At 40.8% G+C, this 21,521-nt stretch overlaps 1 protein-coding gene across 1 annotated transcript in view; it reads left to right on the plus strand.

Moving 5' to 3' along the window:
- Positions 1 to 359: 359 nt before the first annotated feature.
- Positions 360 to 21,521, plus strand: part of LOC116045085 — a 29,948-nt gene continuing 8,786 nt past the window's right edge. Inside the window, exons 1-10 of the mRNA XM_036008299.1 lie at positions 360 to 522; positions 634 to 722; positions 924 to 1,094; positions 1,614 to 1,676; positions 13,674 to 13,762; positions 15,310 to 15,337; positions 15,712 to 15,817; positions 15,929 to 16,139; positions 17,553 to 17,763; positions 19,835 to 20,004. Coding sequence (XP_035864192.1) covers positions 452 to 522; positions 634 to 722; positions 924 to 1,094; positions 1,614 to 1,676; positions 13,674 to 13,762; positions 15,310 to 15,337; positions 15,712 to 15,817; positions 15,929 to 16,139; positions 17,553 to 17,763; positions 19,835 to 20,004 — 1,209 coding nt within the window. The 5' untranslated portion in view covers positions 360 to 451. The remainder of the gene's footprint in view (positions 523 to 633; positions 723 to 923; positions 1,095 to 1,613; positions 1,677 to 13,673; positions 13,763 to 15,309; positions 15,338 to 15,711; positions 15,818 to 15,928; positions 16,140 to 17,552; positions 17,764 to 19,834; positions 20,005 to 21,521) is intronic.

A 21,521-nucleotide genomic window follows, 5' to 3' on the forward strand; every position in this document is an offset into this window, starting at 1 on the left:
TATTAACACAATGAGAGTTTTGATAAATAATCACCAATAATGTGGATACAATAGCTGTGTTGGAAACCATTCCCTCATTCCCTCCCTCACTATTCCCTATACACAGTGTTTATTAATTAGTAAACTATATAGGGAAAGACCGAACCAGATTTCCGACACTATCACTGAAAACATTGTAGCGTCAGTAGATGCGCCGGTTATTTCTGTGATGGAGGCGGGCGCGCCCAGCATCATGTAAACAAACAGAAACAAAAATACTTCTAATACGTCCCTTAAACAAACCGAGCACCCAGGAGGAAAGTAAAAGGTTGTGTATTATATATGTTGCATGTTACATTTCCACTGTTTAGAAACTAAAAATATTGTAAAGGTGTCCAAGCTTGAGGCTTTGGGTGTGGAGACGGCCATTTTATCCTTTGACAGTCAAAAGGCCAGCTTAGAGGTCTTTGAAATGAGTAGCAAGGAAGCCACTGTGTTCCTTGATTCAACGGACACAGTGAACAGTTTTGCACTGCATTTCAAAAGGTAATATTGGTTGTATGAAAATCCACAGAAATGGACTCAGCCCCATAATAGTGCAAATATACATAAAACAGTTTTATGGAATTAATTGTTGTCTGTTTTCACATCTGCAGCCAGCTCCTCAGCCGCAACACCCACTACTAAAGATCCCATCATTGTGCTTTTGAAAAAAGTGCAAGATCTTTTCAACCAGAGATATAGTAAGATCTTGATAACCTAATATATCTTCAAGAATCAATGGCATTTATCAAATTAATAAATTATGTATCTAATGTACCCATCAACCACAAGATTATGACACTTTAACAAAAGTAGCTTTCAACAGGAGGGAAGTCAGAATTATCCAACTGTGTAACATTGTGTAACATGTGCATGCATGTGTGTGTGCCCATGTCTTTCAGAGGAGGCCGGAGGTACTGGAAGGCTCCCCTACCAGTCCCTTGTGAATAACAGTGCAACGATCAAAGTTGCTGGGCTGCCCACTGGACTTGACATCAAGAAGCCCTCCTTTTACGGAAGAAACCAATTAGAGGCCATTTTGGCAGCTGCTGAGCAAATTTCATTTGAAATAAGTAAGTGATATTAACAGTGGCTGTTGTCTTTCTTCACTTGTGTTCCTGCAGACCATTTGGCTCTATGCAAAGTGGGGCAAATAAGTTAACTAAAGAATAATACGGGCCTTGTTGTGAGTCTTTGTATAGTCCTGGGCCATTGCAGACATCCAGAACAGCTTTATTGCATTTTGTTATATATTGTATATGTGTCTTTGACAGTTTGTAAGCGTTGTGACAATATTCCTCAGTTGGAGTTTTCATCATTATAGTTTAACAGGTTTTCTAAAAAGGCACCTCTCCAGATTATCCTATAAGTGCTTAGTTGAATGTGACTGGGATGGCCCTTGGCAATGGTTTACATCTTGTTCATGCTCATAAAACTATTCAGTAATTCAATTCTATGTCTATCATTCCTGTGAATTATATACCTTCATTGATAACGCTATGTGATTATTTGTTCTCCAGTAATGCGGGAAGACCAATTATTTGTTATGCTCATATTACACGTTTTCCTTTTTTCCTAAACATATCAATTAGATACAGCACAATGCAACCCCAATGACATGGCACAGGGAATGTCCGAGCGCATGGACGCCGAAGGTATGCTGAGTTGTTTTATGGACTGAGTATTGGTGTTTGATGCTAGTGTTTTTACTTTCAGTATGTTCTGAGTGCCAGTGTGTGTTGTCTAGATGAAGATTGTTCATAGTGTTTGGCTGCACTGGTGTTTAAATCCATTCATATATTTTCTTGTTCTTGTTTAATAAGCGGTGCTTTGCATTTGTAATTGGATAGATATACCCTACAATTTTCCTTATGAAAGTGAGAGAAGAACTGCTACATTTACAGCTTAACAAGGTTAACACAGGGCTAACAAATAAAACCAAACTGTGTATATAGTGAGATGAAAGGCTACAGTGGGACATGTGGCATTTAACAGTTCTGGTTGTGTCTGGAAATTATTTTCCTACGGGCATTTAATCTAGAGCGAGAACGTATGTGGACAATGTACAGATGTTGACATACCACTGGTGTCTGTCTGTGTGTGTGTGTGTGTGTGTGTGTGTGTGTGTGTGTGTGTAAGCGCTGCAGAGCAGAGGTTGACCTTTGACCATAGCTGACAACTGCAAGCTAGAGGCCCTTGCTCTGTCAAAAGGAGAAACTAGTCTACTCCAAGAGAGATCTTCCAACATTGATAGATGTTGTAGATAGAAAAAAGACAGTTAAAATAATCTAACAAACAAAATTAACAGAACGTTGTATAACAATAATAGAAATACAAAGTTGAACAATATCACATTTGGATATACGAATTCATAAGTAAAAAAAAATAGCAGTTCGCTTGGAGGGACAAGCTTCCTATATCTTTTTCTTTTTTAACTATCTCTTATAGTTTTCTTAAATCCTCTCTTTTCTAGTAAATAACAAGAACCTTGTTTGAGTCAGAGTTTTGATGTAATCATAGTTGCCGTTTCAATGCCCTTCAGGGTCTTTTAGTGATACTGTTACAGGATAAAAAATTGTGGTCTTAAATTCTTAGTTTCTGCTCTTAAGTGATATATAATTTGTCGGTCATTCTCTGAACAGACCATCAAATATTAAGACAAAGTTGTCAGTTGCATATTGCGTTGCATAATTAATTATTATTATAAATAATTGAGCTCAGGTTGAAATGCAGATAACATGAGACCAGAGTAAAATGCAAGGTAGTACTACTTACTTTTAATGTTGGTGTTTTACAAAGAAACAAATTTGGGACGGGGTGCAAAGTTGAATCTCATCTTACATTTTTTTTCTTTTCTTTTTTAACACTGATCACATAAGGTTTAAACATGTTTGTATATTTAATATAATAATAAATTGAATTTATATAGCGCTTTTCACAAACTCAAAGTCGCTTGAATATAATATTAAATATAATATAAAATATAATTAGCTAAACTACTTGATGCTATGTTATCTTTTTTAAATCGGCATCTTTCACCACATTAAACACAAACAATCTTTTAAGCGAATGTGGTTATGCTAGTTACATTAAAATGATACAAAATCATTTTTGTATTCATGAATTCAAATTCATGTTGAACATACCATATCTTGTCTGTGAGACTTACATTTTGGGGACGTGTTAATTCTCAATTGGGAAATTACGACGCAATGTCGCTAAAACATAAATGCATCTGGTGAAGTCATATACCTTCAAGGTAGTACTACTTACTTTTAACATTGGCGTTTTACAAAGAAACAAATTTGGTTCAGGGTGCAAAGTTGAATCTTATCTTACATTTTTTACAACTATTATAAGCATTGTGTACATCAAGGAGAATAAAATATAATTTTAACAGCTGTATTAATACAAAAAATGTCACAAGCACATATTTTTTAACGTTTGTATATTTAATATAATTAGCTTAACTACTTGCTGCTACGTTATCTTTTTTTAAATTGACATCTTTCACCACATTAAACACAACCAATCTTTTACAGTTTTTTACAATCCCTTTGCTACTAATTTCAGAACCTTGACGTCATTTTTCAAAACTCTAGACACAAAACTCACAACGATCATCACTTGTAACACAGGCTGTCCAATGTTCAAAACATTGCATTGTGCATTCATATCTTTAAAGAAATCTTGCACTTGCACAATCATTGGTTCAAAAAACAAATTTATTGTGAAATACCATTGAAACGTTACTTTAGATCACCCACACACAAGCTATACCATAGTTTCACTGGGTCATCGTTCGTACAATCATTAAATATTGTAGTACAAAATAGGTGATACATGTTTCATTATGGTACTAGATGTAAAGACTTCCCTGTAAAAGTACTGCAGTAGTAGAGCGAATACTACAGACAAACCTGAAATGTATTGATGAAAAACAATACAGTACGATCACAACATAGGTTTATTTGAATCAAAGCAAAATAATTAGCTACAAAATAGAAAAGAAAAGACAGTACTGTAAAACATCAAATGCAGTGTTCCTCAACTTGCTTGTACTGTAAAAAGCAAAAGAAGTGATTACTGTACTTCTACATATTCATCAACTCCGTCTTGTGGATTTGGCCGCAGGTTCTCATCTACATTGCAATTAGCCAAACATGTTGGAAGAAACCTTCGGGCATGGCGAACAATGTGGTACGAGTATATATAAGTGTATATATATAAAGTATATATCTCAATCATCAGTAACGTGTTGGCAGAATTGGACAAGCAATTCCAAGGGCCTGCATGCATACAGTGCAGTACTGTCAATACTGTAAATAGTCTCAAAGGTGGTACATGGGACCATAGTAACAGTGTCTGATAAACAGTAGTACATTACAGTAAAGGTGGTACATGGGACCACAGAAACAGTGTGTGATAAACAGTAGTACATTACAGTAAAGAATGATGATGAAATATTACATCCATAGATAATGTGGTCTAATTGGTTCATGCTCCACACTAACTGGTGACAATGAATCTCGTTATCTTGAAACTTTCATGACCTAAACATGAAATATTGTTTGTCTGTTTCCATACAACTGTGCATTAAGAGTAATGCAACAGTTACTTATCATTTTGAGTAGTTGTATCGATTGATAGTTAGATCATTGTAATGGAATGAATAGACAATCATCTGAAATGTAATGTGTGAATTGCTTTTTGAAATAGTAGTACTTTGATGTTAAGTTGTGTCATATTGAACAGGTGGTCTTTGTTAAATGAACAAATTATCTTTGGTTTATGTGTATTGTATCCAAGCAATTGAAAAAAGTGTTAGAGTTTTGAAAAATGTGTATTTTGATCATTGGTTGTGAGTTTTGTGTCTAGAGTTTTGAAAAATGACGTCAAGGGTCTGAAATTAGTGCCAAAGTGATTGTAAAAAACTGTAAGTCAATGTCAATGTTTGTCATTGTGAATTGTCAATGCCAATCAATACAAATCTATTTTGCTAGTTACATTAAAATGATACAAAATAAGTTTTGTATTCACAAGTTAAAATTCATATGCATGTGTGTGCGAACATTAGTGGTTCACATGCACAAGCGGCAACATGACAACATGTACTGACAACATGAATTGTGTCTGTTTGTGTGTGTGTGTGCGTGTGTGCGTGCGTGTGTGTGTGTGTGTGTGTGTGTGTGTGTGTGTGTGTGCGTATGCATGTGTTTCATGTGTATAATGGCACACAAGCACAGGGAAGTTGTAGGAGTGTATGTATGGATGAATATTATACTCTTTCCCATTAATTTCCTATGGCGGTCATTTTGACCGTAAACAAAAAAAGTGTGACTAAGTTGAATAAATCACTAAAAATTCAAAGAAAGTAGTCACAATGAATGTTATGTGTTCAAATGCCATTTGTGATTTTGTGTGATCTGATGAAAAATACCATATTTATGGTACAGGGAATGTTGGTCATTTTTTTTTTTGACTTCTCACTGGTTCGGTCATTTGAATTGAAAACGCAATTTCCGGTAGAGTGTTTGGGCGTGGGAAAAAAGAGGCGTGGGTAAAAGGGGTGTGGTGGGAAAAGGGGCGTGAACACCAATCCCCGGGCCAGAACGAAGCAGACACAGCCAGATGAGTATGGAGCAGCGGAGGACGCTGGAGGGCAGAGGACACTGAGCCAGACATACGAACCAGAGCGATGCATGTACAGACATATGATCAACATTTTTTACAAAATGTAACATCTGATTTGAGCTAAGTTATCCTGCCCCAAGCTATCTTTTTGTTGTTAGTGTCTGTGTGACTGTGTGACTGTGTGTGTGTGTGTGTGTGTGTGTGTGTGGGGGGGTGTGTGTATATGCAGAGATGCGTTGACCTTTGGGCTTAGGCCCATTCACGCTTATTAAAGATACTTCCTTGGCCAGTTGTAAGAGGAACCCTTGCATTTTTTACACATTCCTTTTTGTTACTGACCTGTCTTACACACTCTCTGGTCTCACAGTTGTATGAGTTGTTTAACTGCTTCAAATAGTGTAAAGATACTTAATTTATTTCTTGCACATTGGTTCATTTGAAACGCATCTATGTACTTCCTGTATCTCACTCATTGGTTCATTTGAATTGAAAACGCAATTTCCGGTCTTAGGCACGCCCTTTTTCTAGCAAGTTCCAGTAGAGTCGCTGTTGGTACACGATCCGTTCTGCCTGCACGATCCGTTCTGCACATGCGCAAGATAATACTGTTTTACCGAGGATACGACCTGCACGATCTGTTCCACGCTAGCCTATGGCTAGCCTCCACCGGGAAGCTAACGTTAGTTTAGCTAACAGCTAATTCGGCTAACCGCTAGCTGACAGCTAGATTCAGTCTAAAATAATGTTAACTCAAACGTAATGGGAAAAGCAGGCTACAGCTAAATTAAGACTTCACAGTAATAACAATAAAGACAAGTATTGAGTGATTGTATTTTAAATGAGCACAAGTAAAGTAGAACTGACGTAACAGCTGTTATATATGTCAGGTGTTTGTTATATATGTCAACGTTTATTTTCAAGTTTTATTTTGAGGGTCTTTTAAAGTTATTACATGCTGTCTCAGCTAGCAGTTAGCCGAATTAGCTGTTAGCTAAACTAACGTTAGCTTGCCTGTGGAGGCTAACGGCAGACCGCTACAATCAGCTAGCGGTTAGCCGAATGAGCCGTTAGCTAAACTAACGTTAGCTTGCCTGTGGAGGCTAACGGCAGACCGCTACAATCAGCTAGCGGTTAGCCGAATTAGCTGTTAGCTAAACTAACGTTAGCTTGGCTGTCGATCGGAAGCGTGGAACAGATCGTGCAGTGTCGTAAATCCTCGTACAACCGCGCATGCGCGAACATTTTGCGCATGTGCAGAATGGATCGTGCAGGCAGAACGGATCGTGTACCGACAGTCGCGTCAGAAACATCTGTTGGGCATCAATCAAATTCTTGACAGCTTGTGACTTCTTGACCTGTCAGCCATCAATCAAACCACATGTTTGAGTGACAGAAAGCACCCTTTATACTCTCTGATGGTGCTTTATGGAAAAGAGGGAGAAATGTTGAATTTGTGGTGAATAAGATACAGCAAGAAGTTGATGTAGTGGATAAATGGTCCATTAGATGGGGTTTTATGATCTCAATTGATAAAACCAAAACAATGTTTTTCTCAAGAAAGAAAATAGCTAAGGATATAAAAGTGAAATTATCTGCTAATGAATTAGAAAGGGTTGACTCCTTTAAATACCTGGGCATATGGTTTGATCAAAGATTAACATGGGCAGTGCATATACAAAAGAATTATTGATAAATGCAAGAAAGTACTAAATGTAATGAGGTGTCTATGCGGAGTGGAGTGGGGAGCAAGTAGAACTGCTCTAAGAACAATTTACACAGGATTGATCAGGACTGTATAGACCATGGAAGCATAATACATGGGTCTGCAGCCAAAACATTGCTGAGTAAGTTGGATGTGATCCAAAATCAAGCGTTAAGGTTGTGCTGTGGTGCTGTCAAAACCACACCAGTGACAGCTATCCAGGTGGAGATGGGAGAAATGCCTCTTCACCTTAGAAGAGATCAGCTAGCCCATGTGTGTTGGGGAAACTTGAGGGTTCATAATGAAAATCATATGAGTCAATCAGTTTTGAAGCAATGCCAAGAGCGTGGAAATGTTCAAGTTAGAAGTTTTGGTTGGGTGATCAATGATCAAGTAAATGAAATGGGGTTTAATGAATTAAAAATACTGTACTGTCCTACTGTACCTTTCCCAGCTGCTCCACCATGGGTTTTTAAAGAAGTGTCCATTGATTTGGGGTTGTTACAAGAAAAGCGAGGAAATGACATGGACAGATATAGGGTGCAGAGCTATTTAATGGAGAGGTATAGAGAGGATATAACTATATATTATATACAGATGCCTCTAAATGGACTGATAAAAGATTGGGGGTTGCTTATGTCATCCCAAAGTTAAAAGTTAAAATAGGTAAAAGAATCGAGAAGGCAGTAATTGCTTCAGACTCCAGCTCAGCTTGGATCAGCATCAAAACTTTTCAGTCAAAATCAAGGCAGGATATTGTATTTGAAATAATACAAGCTCCAAACAATCTGTTAAACTCAGGAACCAAGACAACACTTGTATGGGTACCAGCTCATATAGGAGTTGTAGGAAATGAGTTAGCAGATAAATGTGCTAAGCAAGCAGCTGGAAATTCCAGCGTAGATATTGAGGTCAATTATAGCAAAGCAGAAATTAAAATATGGTTAAAAACATAGTTAAGGAGAAATGGCAAACATTATGAGACAATGGGCAGACTGGAAGTTATTCTATAATATCCAGAATAAAGTGGGAAAGAGCAGCAATATGAACAGAAGCAAGGAGGAGGAGGATGCATTTTCAAGAATGAGGTATGGTGTATTCTGTGGTAGTCCAGAGTCTATAGAGCATAGTTATTCTACACTGTCCTAAATATCAGAAAGAAAGACAAAGATTAATCTCACAATTGCAAGGAAAACAGTTAAGGTTCAACTTAGAGGACATTCTATAAAGAAACTCAGGTGAAATCTGTTTTAACTATGAATTTAGCTTCCTGAGGAATACAGGACTAATTAAAAGAATTTAGTTTTCTTTTTTTGTTTTTTTTTGTTTGTGTGTTTTGTTTTATTTGTTTGCTTCATACTTGGAAAGGTTAGACCAAAGCCGGTCTACGGAAAGCCGTTCCACTCCCTATTAAGCCCCATTGTACCGAATTTGGATGCAGTTCCAGCAGAGTTCCACTGGGGGTGATCGCGGTCCAGTGCAAAATGAATGGGACCCTATGGAGCTAGACGACTAAATTTGTCTCTTTTGCCTGATTGTCGTTGAGAAATCTCAGATTTGATTGTAGTTTCTGCAAGTTCAACATGGATTATAGGTCGAAAGTTGAATGAACGAGTACTTATGTCCTTTCAATTTCTTACAGGTTGAGTCGTTGTTGCCCATAACACGCTAGCATTCTGCTAATGAATGCTGATGGTCAGTGAAGGACTGATTATGATCGGAGATCCCGCTTGACGGCATCCAAAGCGGAGCCAGAATGTCAGAGGTCTTTAAAACATTAGCAAACCTCTTTCTAGCATGTGTATTGACAGGGAGAGCCTAACCTGTCAGCTGTGTTGTCGATGCCTCGAGAGAAAAAAGGAAGCGACTCAGAGCTCGCCGTAAAGCAGTATCTCTGGCCATATATGTGTATGACGTCATTGACATTTTAAAAGGCCTTTTAGAACAAAAAATCTAACACCCAGCAGTGTGTATTTTCTTAGCCTCCCCTTTCAAATGCCACATTCAAATTACTAGACAAAAAATGATATCCTGAGAAAAGTGGATTTTGAGGGGTACAGCTCCATAGAGTCCCATTCATTATGCACTGGCCTGTGAGCGCCCCCTATATGGAACTCTGGTGGAACTGCAACCAGTTCAGAAGCTGGAAGTAACGAGAGAGTGGAACTTCTTCCCTTATTAGAAATTCTTTGGTTAGACTCAAGTACCACACCCCAGTCCAGCTGGTGGCGGTAATGCACCATTATAGTTAGTTGCCAACCGCCATAAAACCGAAAGAAAAAGAAGAAACTACGGGTTCAGGTTCAAATAGAATACACAACGACACAAACTTAAGTCAGTGGATTTTCCAGCAGCTCGCGGTGTGTTGAAATCTCTAAAAAAGTTTATTCCCTGGCGGGTTTAGTTTGTTTTTTGTGCCGGTGAAAAGCGAATATTGTCGGGATGGATGGTGAAGTTGCGCAGTTTTCAAAGAAACTGGAAACGTGAGTAAAGCTAATGTTAATGTTGATGTCACGAATGGCGGCTAACAATTAGCATCAATGCTTACGTCCCACATGTTAACATTACTGGTAGCCACGTTTATGAAGGTAAATGTGGTGCAAAAGGTGCGAGCTTGTAGAATACAATGTAAGAACTTGCAGAACAAAAAAAATCTTGAACTTGTATGTTAAAATTTGCAATTGTGAAAAATGTTCACACACATGTATTCCGAATGTGAAGTCACAGAAAAAATATTCACAAATGTGTAGATTGATATTTGCATGAACACAATGACAGCTGCAAAGTTGGAGTGCAACATTTACTCGTGTACTTTTATTTTTTTTTTATTCGGGTTCATTTTCCATCACAACCACAACTCAGTGATTACAACCTCTCGAATCCGTCACTGCAACTTCACATACGTGCTTGCGATACATTTGGTGCAAAAACAAATTTGTACCTGTGGACTAAAGGGCCATTCACATTGTACGCGCAAACGGCTGCGCTATGAAACCCATTAAAGGCCGTTTCACATTGTACGCGGCATGCGCTGCGCTCGCCGTTAGGTTTTCCTATTCCCAACTATATTTGTTGTGCTTGCCGCCAGGCTCAGCGCAAATTTACGTCATACATGCGCCAATATTTGAATGCACGTCACGTCTGCGTCCAGTGTTTACATCAGATGTGCAGTAGGCTACATGCAACATTGTGTAGGATACACAGTAGTGATTTGGTGGAGATGATGTTTCTGTCTTTGAAACATAGGAAAGCCTTGTTCCGTTTGTGGATCCACGTGTGTTCGGTGTTTACTTTTTTTCTTTTTATTCAGACACATCACAGCGCACCGCGGCCGCTCTTGAGCATGCCGCGGTCAAAGTTGAACCATGTTGAACTTTGACCGCGGCACGCGCAAGAGCGGCCAGCCGCAAAATGCCGCTTGCGCTGCGCTTTGCTCAGCGCAGCGGCAGACCAGTTCTTGCGCGCGCAAGCCATTGACAATAATGGGTTTCACAGCGCAGCGCTGCCGTTTGCGCGTACAATGTGAATGGCCCTTGAGCCAACAGAACGGGGAAAGCAGGGTTTCTATCGCCAGATGAGGGACAACTCTCTGGCTTATTTATGTAGCTAGCATGGAAGCTTGGTGGAATAGCAAGCTAGCGTTAGCTAACTAACCAACCAGCCCGCTTCTAAATAAATACCTTTTTAATTATCTTAACACTTTTTAACAGTCAAACTGAAACACTGGCGGTGAGCTCCAGGTCCTGCAGCCGCAGACCGGCCGTCATGTAGGGTTGGGTACCGAAACCTGGTTCCTACGCAAACGGTAGTATTCGGACCGGATTAGAACGCAAATTTCGGTTCCTCATTTCGGTTCCGACTGAAATATTTTCCCTCTGTCGCTCCGGACAGCGGCAGACTCTTTCTTTCTTTCTTCCTTTTACGCCGAGTGGCGCACGTGTCCGCGCTTCCCCCCTCTACTATCACAGCTGATAGACGGCTTTTTGTATGCGCTCCGAAACGGACGTAAAAATATCACACTTTCTCTGTAGTCTACGGTTAGCTAGCTATCGTAAATTTAGGCTACTTTTAAAATGCCATATTTTCCCTCTGGACTCACCGAAACGGACGTAAAGGCATATTAACCATTCACTGCACGTGATCACTAGTAAACATATTACACTTGCTCTGCTAGTCTATCGTTCAGGACAAGACCCTGTAGCCGGGTGGTGGGGAGGCGGGACAGAATCCCCAAATTGTCTGCCCTTTCAAACTCATACCTGTGTGTCCAGGCCTCTTGGACACCATCTGAGAGAGTTTTCTCCTGTGCAGGACATGCCATAAGTCAGGAGAGGTGTCCTATCTTGCCAGAGAAGGCAAATATGGTCATTTTTCTGCAAAAGAACTGCTAAAGTTCGAAGCTGGTTGGCATATCAACTCAACAACATTTATTTAGTTGTTACTTGTTAATAGTGTAACTGTTATTTGTTAAATTATTGTAGTTATGTGTTAGGTACTGTAATTTACCCTTGCAGGATTAATAAAGTATTTATTATTATTATTATTATTATTATTATGTGACTTAGGTTTACTTATTAGGGCTGTCAGCATTAACGCGTTAATCGCGATGCGATTAAGGGCCGACGCGATGCAATTAATTTTTTTTAATCGCATGCCGGCATTTATTAATTTATTTTACACAACAGGCTACTATTTTGACCCTTTGCAGCACCGTTACTTATCATCAAGCTGCCACTTCCTCCTAACACATCCTGCTGCTGCAGGCATGATGGAGAAACACAGCAGCAACACAATCTGAATGGAGCTTTTTATTTCCAAAACTCCCAGACGGCTCATAGACAAGTCGTAAGCCATATGCACGTTGTGTAAAGCCGAATTAAAATATCACCGAAGCATGTCAAGCTTGAGCTACCACCTACGGAGCTAAGCATAGTAGTACAGTTAACGTGATGCTACCCGACCTGTGGATGAAACCAAATCCTAAAAAATTACTACAGCTCTTGCGAAACGGGTGGCAACTAACTGCAGACCTGTCAGCATCGTAGAGGACTCGGGTCTTAAAGACGTACTACGGTTGCCATGTTCTGACCTGTCTCGTTGCCGTCGAGGGGGACAGTAGTTTCACCATACACATCCTGTACCACACGGAGAAAGCAGCCCAACTGGAACAGCTGCAAGGTGCTGCAAACGCTGTCTCATTAACCGGTGATCACTGGATGTCAGTGAGTAATCAACATTATTTAGGAGTTACTAAACACTATATTGACTCTAGTAAGGATAGGGATTTTTAGTGTTTTAGTTAGGTACTTTGAGGAATTGTGCAAGAAAAAGAGTTTGCCGCTGTTCGGAGCGACAGGGAAAATATTTAGGTCGGAAATGAAATGAGGAACCAAAATTTGCATTCTAATCCGGTCCAAATACTACCGTTTGCGTAGGAAAGGTTTCGGTACCCAACCCTACTTGTAACATGGTGTTAGGTTTCTCACTGGTGGGTGGGCAACGGTGGAGCGTACATTGGCGGCGGGCTGTCGGGTGCGCGCGGGGGGATGGGCAGTTGTACTCATAAAATGTCTTCAAGGTTGGCAGGTCTGTGACGTTAATGTCGGATTACTCCACATTTTAATTGTGATATTTTGTGATTACATTCTGAATCTGCAACGTTCTCTGTCAGGTAAATGCAGTAGCACAATGTCTTCCTCTGTAGACGTAGCCTACACTAAGTCAGTAGCAGGCTATACAGTGGAGTTGCATATTAAGTGGTTCGGTGTCCTTCTGTAAGTCATTTCGGGGTACAACTTGGTTTTGGAGAATTCTACAAGCAGCAATCCCACAGGCCAAGCAATCGGACCGTTCCAAACAGGCACATTTTGAACGGGCTCTGTACTAGTATAAATAAAACAGACAGACTGCTGTGCACAATGACACCAACAGATGAATGGTGAAGGAAGATTGATTCAAAGCACTGAGTGATACAGAACGCACTGTAAAAATAAAAATATTTTCCTTTTATTATTTGGGGGGCTTAGGAACATTTTAGCGTCAGCCCCCCTAAAATAGGCCTAACGACGTCCCTGGTTTTAATGCAGAAATGTTACATATTGTACCTTTTTAACCAGTATATTCAGTAAGAATATGTATGATGTAACCCTAATATCTTCCTATTTTTGATTTTATACAGAATTATGCACTTTCCAAAATTTGGAGTAAGTATGCTAATGATTAGTGTTTATTTGTAGTATTTATAACAAAAATACCTAATGTAAGAAGTTAATTTCAACTATGTAATTGATTATTACACATGTATTTTCCCCCACAGAATACAAAAATGCACGTCCCTGTACAGGACATCATGGACCAATTCCAGTCCATGATGTCCTGTACGGGGACGTTAATGGACAAGGCCAAGCAAGTCTGCCTTAAGCTCAAGATCCCACTTTCATCTCACGAAAGAGTTAAAAAGGCTTACAATAATTACAAGGTATGTATTTTTAAATGGTCTTACCTGAGATTCAAAACTAACTATTCTGGGTTTTTGTGGAGATCTACACATAATATCTACACATCAGATATTGATGAATCTATAGTATCCTATAAAAGAGGCTGTGTGATAAATTGAGAGTCAGGATTTTATCAATCTTAAGTGACATCTAATCACGTAGCTCGGACCAGAAGCTGTAGGACACAAGAAGATGTGTTCCAAAGTCTCAACAGCCATCTCTCAAAATACACAATGATCTAGGCTACTTCAAATATGAACCTTTTCTAAGAAAGTCAGCCACCGGACAGATTTTATAAATTATTTAAAAGTTAGTCTCTTTACCTTGAGGGGGAACGGCCCATTTTATGAATGTAAATATGTTTTTCTAGGTATCCATATTCAGAACTTGTACAAACAATCTTGTTAATAAAACCATTTAGGGCTGAACGATTTTTGAAAATAATCTAATTGCGATTTTTTTTTCCCCCAAATATTGCGATTCGATTATTTTTTTAAGCTCTTTGTCTTCTGTATTATTCAACAAAGAATAATATAATAATGTATAGTATGAACACACAATTACACACTAGACAGTTAAATAAGAACAGTGTAATTTTTTACAGTGCACAGAGAGGAGCTGCCTCCAGCCCCTCCCCCTCGTGAAGTTGCGTGCTGCCGTGTGCACTTGTTCAGAGAGGCTATCGTTACGTTAGCTAGTTGCTTATTATTATTATTATTATTATTATTATTATTAGTACATGTAAATGTACTAATAAAAACTGTTAAAAAACACCGCGGCCACGCTGCTGTGAAAGCTCCCCGAACGTCATTTATCAGTCTGGTTGTTACCCCTCTCAGTGGCAGCTCCTCCACTCATATCTTTATAACGGAGCTAACCGCTAATCAGAGCTAATCGTTGCCAACCGAGCCTTGAGTTCTGTGTGCCTGTATCCATTAACTGCATGTATAGACTCCAGCCCGAATAAAACCCTTCATTTTATTAAAATGGCTGTAAAAGTTTTAAACTACAACTCAGAGTTGTTTGAATGACAGAAATCAGCTCAAGGTACGGCGTAGCATTAGCGTGGTAGTTGATGCTTTCTCTGCGGAGTGCTCTCGCGAGTCATGTGACCAAATCGCAGCCTTTGCGATTAGGAAATCACGTTTTAACATATATTATCACAAATATTATCATAGATATTAGATCTTAGATAATATCATAGATATTATCACAAATGCAATTAATCGTTCAGCCCTAAAACCATTCTTTAGGTTTCAGAGCATCAGTCTGAACCGCCTTGTTGTTGCTGGTGGGTAACGAGTGTGTTCCGTCTCTTCTAATTGTTTGAACGGGCAGCACTTCTTCTCCTCTTCTCCCGCTGATGTCAGCAAGGTAAAGACGCTAAAGACAGCGTCGGCGGCGCTGGAGCGCAGCTTCAGAGGTCTGCGGGTTTGAGGGGGAAACTCCGCACAGGTCCAGAGAAGTTACCGTAGACCTCGGTAAGAGATCCGCCCGTTACAGCGCTCTTCTCTCCGTGTTCTCTGCTTTATTATATTTATCATGTGTTATACGCTCTGTGGCTAGCACACAAGCTAACAGCTAGTGCCGCTAGCACGCAGTTTGACGTTAGCGGTGTTTAGTCATGAAAACATCCAGTGGTGGAAGAAGTATTCAGATTACTTTACTGCAGTTAAAGTTCTGTAAAAATACTGTTACAGTAAAAGTTCATTTATAATAAACATCAGATTTTATAAACCATGTGTTTTGTGTGAAGAAATCTTAATGTGTAAAGTAACTAAAGCTGTCAGATGAATGTAGTGGAGTAAGAATCATTAGTAGTAAAAACATTATAAGGTGTGTTTTCTGTGTGCAGGTGTGAGTGCTCTCCCTGGAGGAGTGAAGTTTCCCGACAGTGCCGGAGCATTTCATTATGGCGAGAGCGGGAAGCTGCTGTCTGTCCCAGCAACAGATTAATTCACTGGTGAGTCACATCCTCCTTTTAATACAAACTATGAACTCTCTTTACTGTAAACATTTATCACATTATGACACAAACTGCATTTAAAATATGCCTGTCTGTGTTTGTATGTAGGTGTACATCCGGGGACTCGGTGCAGCTGGTGGAGCAGTCTCTGGACACCAACCTGCTGAACAACGCGGTGAGACTGCGGCTGAGTCACTGCAGCGTTCTGCCCGGAGGAGTCCACATCCAGGAGACGCTCAACAACGTCGTCATCCTCGTCTCCACCAATCGGAGCGTCCACAGGCTGCTGCTGCCGCACCCCTCACGCATGTCCCGCAGCGTGAGTAAACATTAGCCCAGATCCTGGAAGTAAACCAACATTTTCCTATTTACATGGCTGGAGCTCCGTCAGGGCAGCGGCATTTGGTAGTCCAGTAACCCAGAAACGGTGACTTTGCGCTGGGTATGGAGCGCCGCAGGCTGCCGGGCGTGACGGAGCTCCAGCCAGCTCACAGTGGAGTCTGTGAAGGTGGACAGGCTGACCGGCAAGGCAGCAACCCTGACAGGCACCGGCCGGCTGTCACGTCAGACTGTGGTGCTTCTGAAGTCTGACACGGTCGGACCAAATTTGCAATTAGCCATATTTTTTTGTAAAACGGCCCATATTTGAGCTGTACATAGTTTATTTCTCGCATAAAAAAGTCTGAAGTGTGTTAAATGTTCATGAGCATACCATATAAGGGAGAAAACCTCTCGTTTCATTCAGGGCTTTTTCACAGGGTTACATTAGGGCCCATTAAACAGCACCCGGGCCATTTTCAGCCCAACCAGTGTTACATACCCCATTAGGAGACCTTAAAGGGATATTTCACCATTGGAAAGATGAATATATCTTTAAATTGGATCACTTTTGTAGTAGAAATGTGATGTGTTTTTTTTTTATTTTTTTTTTTTTTTTAGAAATTGGTGGCTTCTAGGCCAAGAAAAGTTTTTTTTGTGTTTTTGGCTCATGTGGATGAAAGACACCAAATCCCAGAATGCACTTGCTTCGCTGCTTTAGAGTCCACTCCCAAGCCACGCCTACCGTTTACAGACAGTGAGACATTCAACTCAACTCAAGTGTGTTTTATTGTCATTTCAACCATATACACGAAACAACGTTTCACCGTGGCTCAAGTGGTGTTACACATTTAAAATATAAAAAAACGACATTATATAAAAACGACATATGAAACAGGCTACATTTAGTGCACACACATTTATAGGCTCCATAAAGTTCAGCTAACACATACTAGCCTTAGCGCTTGGTGGGCTGTAAACACTGTGTATAAACACAGCCGTAAATTTGAGTGGAATGTAGAATGGTCGGCATTTAACAGTCACAAACTCCACCAGCAGTTAGTTGGATACAAGCACCCCATTTCTGCACCAGTCCATGTTAACACAGCCCACCTCCACTAGTCTTACCCGGCGGCAGAGCAGCAGGCCTGGTAGCTGGATAGTCCAGTACACTGTTGTTCAGCCATGTTTCCACAACAACAAAAACACAGCAGTCTCTGAACTCCCGTTGGGGGACAAGAGGGAGGGAAGCACAGTCATTCGAAAATACTACCGTGTTTCTACTGAGACAAAGCTTAATGCTAAATCGGTGAAGTATCCCTTTTAAGGAACAGTGTGAAATACCCTATATAATCATTCTATCACCCCTTTTAAATAACGTTTGATATAAATGTGTCTTTCCCGTTTGTTCCAGGATCTGGTGACGGAGCTACACATGCAGTCCATCTTCACTGACGTGGGGAAGCTGACTCTGCAGGACGCCGCTCACAGCGCCGTCATCCCCGGCTCGCTGAGTCCCAGCACCAGCACCGCCTGGCTCAGTCAGTCTGGAGAAACTCACTACGCTCTGGCTGCACCGGCCGGAGGCATCGTGGTGCTCTCTCTGCCGCCGCACGGCACGCAAGGTACACACAGGCTAATGCCTGAATCTCTGACACACGTCAGGGCTGTTTACAAACCCCAAAAAGATCCTTACACAGGGGTGTGATTCTTCCGGATAATTCCGGAAATCCAGCTTTTCTGACCTGAAAATGAAGCTCTCGTAAATCATGCAAATCCGCTTTTGGGGGGGGGGTTGTCGCAAGGCACAGGTCGGGGGTGTTGGTAAACATAATGACCAGTCACTGCTGTCAACGTTCGTTCATATCACTCCGCAAATGGTCCATTAATTTGTCACGATGTAACTTCATTCAAAGCAGAGCTCCACCAAAGAGCCTGTAATTGTTGCGGAAGGTTATTTGAATAAGAATTTTGGACGTGTGGGGGCGAACTATCTTCTTAGCTGAAGCCGACAACGGGACAATATTTTTATTTTATGTTGGCAATGCAAGCTGAAGCGACGTAGCAGATGACGTTGAGAAGTTGCAGTGAGGAATATTTTAGGGGCACCATTTTCGGCAGTGCAGAGAGGTAGTGGCCCACACTAACTTAGTGTTGAGCCGGGAAACATGGCTAAAAGAGCTCTACAGCGAAAAGATGTGCTGGGCGAGCCGTCAGTCGGTGGAAGCTGTGAAAGAGTCCTGCAGTTGTGGCAAACGAAGGTCCAGTCGGGAGATTGGATGGAGAGTCCACTGAAGTCCACTGTGGTCTGAAGGGCTAATCCTCGCTAGATCACTAGCTAGTCGGGAGGTTGACAGCTAACGTTAGCCAGCTGAAGCTAACAGTCGATCGATGGTGAGTAACATACGTTACACAGGCTGGCAGCAGCACAGAGTCCAGAGTTGATAAGTGTAGAAAGGTGTTGAGAATGACCAACACCTAATCTTAAACTTAGTGTACTTAATTTGCTACGACCCGATCAGAGGTTACTTAAATTGGGACGTTCAGTCAAAATCAAGCATGTCACCTTCAAACGGGATCTCTGTTTGCAGGGTTCAGGCTGGACCCTCCCGGTGATCATGCTGCTCTGGGGGACCGGCTGCACAGTGAGAAGCTGCTGCTGACCGGACTTTAGGGTCAAGTGTTGTTGTATCCGGCCCATGTCCCGGATGTGAAAGCCTCCTTACTGGACTACTGAATATAATAATATTCCATTATATTTTGTATTTTGAATTGTTACCTGCCACCAGAATTTTGTGATTTCCTTTTTTACCATAAATTGGTGCCTAAAAATGTATCAGAATGCAGGAATTGAAGTCTTTTACCCTCAGAATTTCCTGGGGGGGGACCCCCAGACCCCCTCCCCCCCTGCTTTGTGTGTTCCCGCAAAGACAAATTCTGAGCAAGGAAAAACCCTGAAGTATCATCACAGACAGCCATAAAAAACATTTAAATTGCAGAGTTAGTTATAACTTAATATGTACAGTGTCAACAGAGAGAAACATGGACAATTGAACAGACAGTGACAACATACATACTACATACCTACATACTGTAGAGAATGACAGTAACAGCATACAAACGGCATAAATAAAAATTTGTTATGAACGTGTGCTCTTTAAAAAGTAGAAAGCATTGTTTGCCAGTTACATTAAATGTTTAAAAATCCGTAAATGTCCGTGGGTGGGGCTGCATGGGCGTGGTAATGTGGGCTGGTGTGGGTGGGTGTGGGTGTGGGTGTGGTAGTAAGGAGAGAGAATAGGAGAAGGAAGTTTGTGTGAGGTGGACCTGGTCACCACAGACCCAAATCTTCTCAGCTGTTGCTACTGTCATATGCTGCACTGTCTCTTCATGTGGCACTATTATTTATATTATAACAAGGTAATGCAATGTGTGATCAAGTGATGACTGATTAACAGTAATGTAAATGCTAAATGCCCTAATACCTACATATCACGTAAGACTCAATTTCTCCATTTCTTCGCACAAAACTCTCCAGAAAGTGCCATTTAATGGTTTATTTTTTTTTTTAAATGAGGGGGGGGGGGGCTGTCGCAGCGTCATGGGTGCGCTGTATATTTTCCTGCTTTTTTGTCCTTTTACCAATCACACCTATGCTTACAAAGTGTGTGTGTGTGTGTCTGTCTCTGTGTATAGGTAGCATGTCGGTGGTGGAGCTGAAGAGGAGCTCCAGGATGCCGACAGCGATCCGTGGGGATCAGAGTCCGTCTGACCGAGCGCTTAGTCTGGCTGTCGGAGAGCTGGAGGAAGACTGCTTCATCTTCGCTTTGTGTCAGGATCACAAGCTGCGCATGTGGTCCTTCAGGGTGAGAAACTCCACCGAGCTTCACACGTACATCAGACCGGCACATACCGGTTCTCCACAGGGCTTCTGCACTCTTAACAAGTCTAAAATAGTCTAAAAGTTCTAAATCAAAGTTTAGGCCTTAAGAAGTCTTAGATTCTCTGAAGTCTTGTTGAAAAACACTTAAATTCTGCGGGAGAAGTGGTAGTTCTTCTGGGTTTGAGTAAAGTTCTGCCTGTAATTTAAAATACCTGATGAAGAGGAGAAGATCATTTTAACAACATTGCTAATCTGTCTGTCTAATCTTCATGCTGCAGCAGTGTCGGCGCTATGGTGGGGCATTCGAGGGCCGTGCCTCCCCCTACCACAGGCCATGGCGTGGCAAAAAATATCCTCATGACGACTGGCGGGGGAAAAAGCAAAAAACTTCTCAGACGCTGGTGAATTGCTGCAAATTGAATTATAAATTCGGCCTGTTCTCGAACAGTGTAAGGAAACCTAAAACCTAAATCTATAGACTACCTATATTAGTAATACCTTCCAAAACGGCAGGTATCACTCAGGGACAGTTTCAATATACCAGACCTCTATGATAAGATATAATAATAATAATAATAATAATAATAATAATAATAATAATAATAAATTTATATAGCGCTTTTCCCAAACTTAACTATATATACTAGATATTATAGGCTATCCAAGTTGAAGATTATACAGTCAGGTCCATAAATATTGGGACATCAACACAATTCTAATCTTTTTGGCTCTATACACCACTACAATGGATTTGAAATGAAACAAACAAGATGTGCTTTAACTGCAGACTTTCAGCTTTAATTTGAGGGTATTTACATCCAAATCAGGTGAACGGTGTAGGAATTACAACAGTTTGTATATGTGCCTCCCACTTTTTAAGGGACCAAAAGTAATGGGATAGATTAACAATCATAAATCAAATCTTTCACTTTTTAATACTTGGTTGCAAATCCTTTGCAGTCAATACAGCCTGAAGTCTGGAACGCATAGACATCACCAGACGCTGGGTTTCATCCCTGGTGATGCTCTGCCAGGCCTCTACTGCAACTGTCTTCAGTTCCTGCTTGTTCTTGGGGCATTTTCCCTTCAGTTTTGTCTTCAGCAAGTGCTCAATCGGATTCAGGTCAGGTGATTGACTTGGACATTGCATAACATTCCACTTCTTTCCCTTAAAAAACTCTTTGGTTGCTTTCGCAGTATGCTTCGGGTCATTGTCCATCTGCACTGTGAAGCGCCGTCCAATGAGTTCTGAAGCATTTGGCTGAATATGAGCAGATAATATTGCCCAAAACACTTCAGAATTCATCCTGCTGCTTTTGTCAGCAGTCACATCATCAATAAATACGAGAGAGAACCAGTTCCATTGGCAGCCATACATGCCCACGCCATGACACTGCCACCACCATGCTTCACTGATGAGGTGGTATGCTTTGGATCATGAGCAGTTCCTTTCCGTCTCCATACTCTTCCCATCACTCTGGTACAAGTTGATCTTGGTCT

Source organism: Sander lucioperca, chromosome 2 (genome assembly GCF_008315115.2).
Source record: "Sander lucioperca isolate FBNREF2018 chromosome 2, SLUC_FBN_1.2, whole genome shotgun sequence".
NCBI lineage: Eukaryota > Metazoa > Chordata > Actinopteri > Perciformes > Percidae > Sander > Sander lucioperca.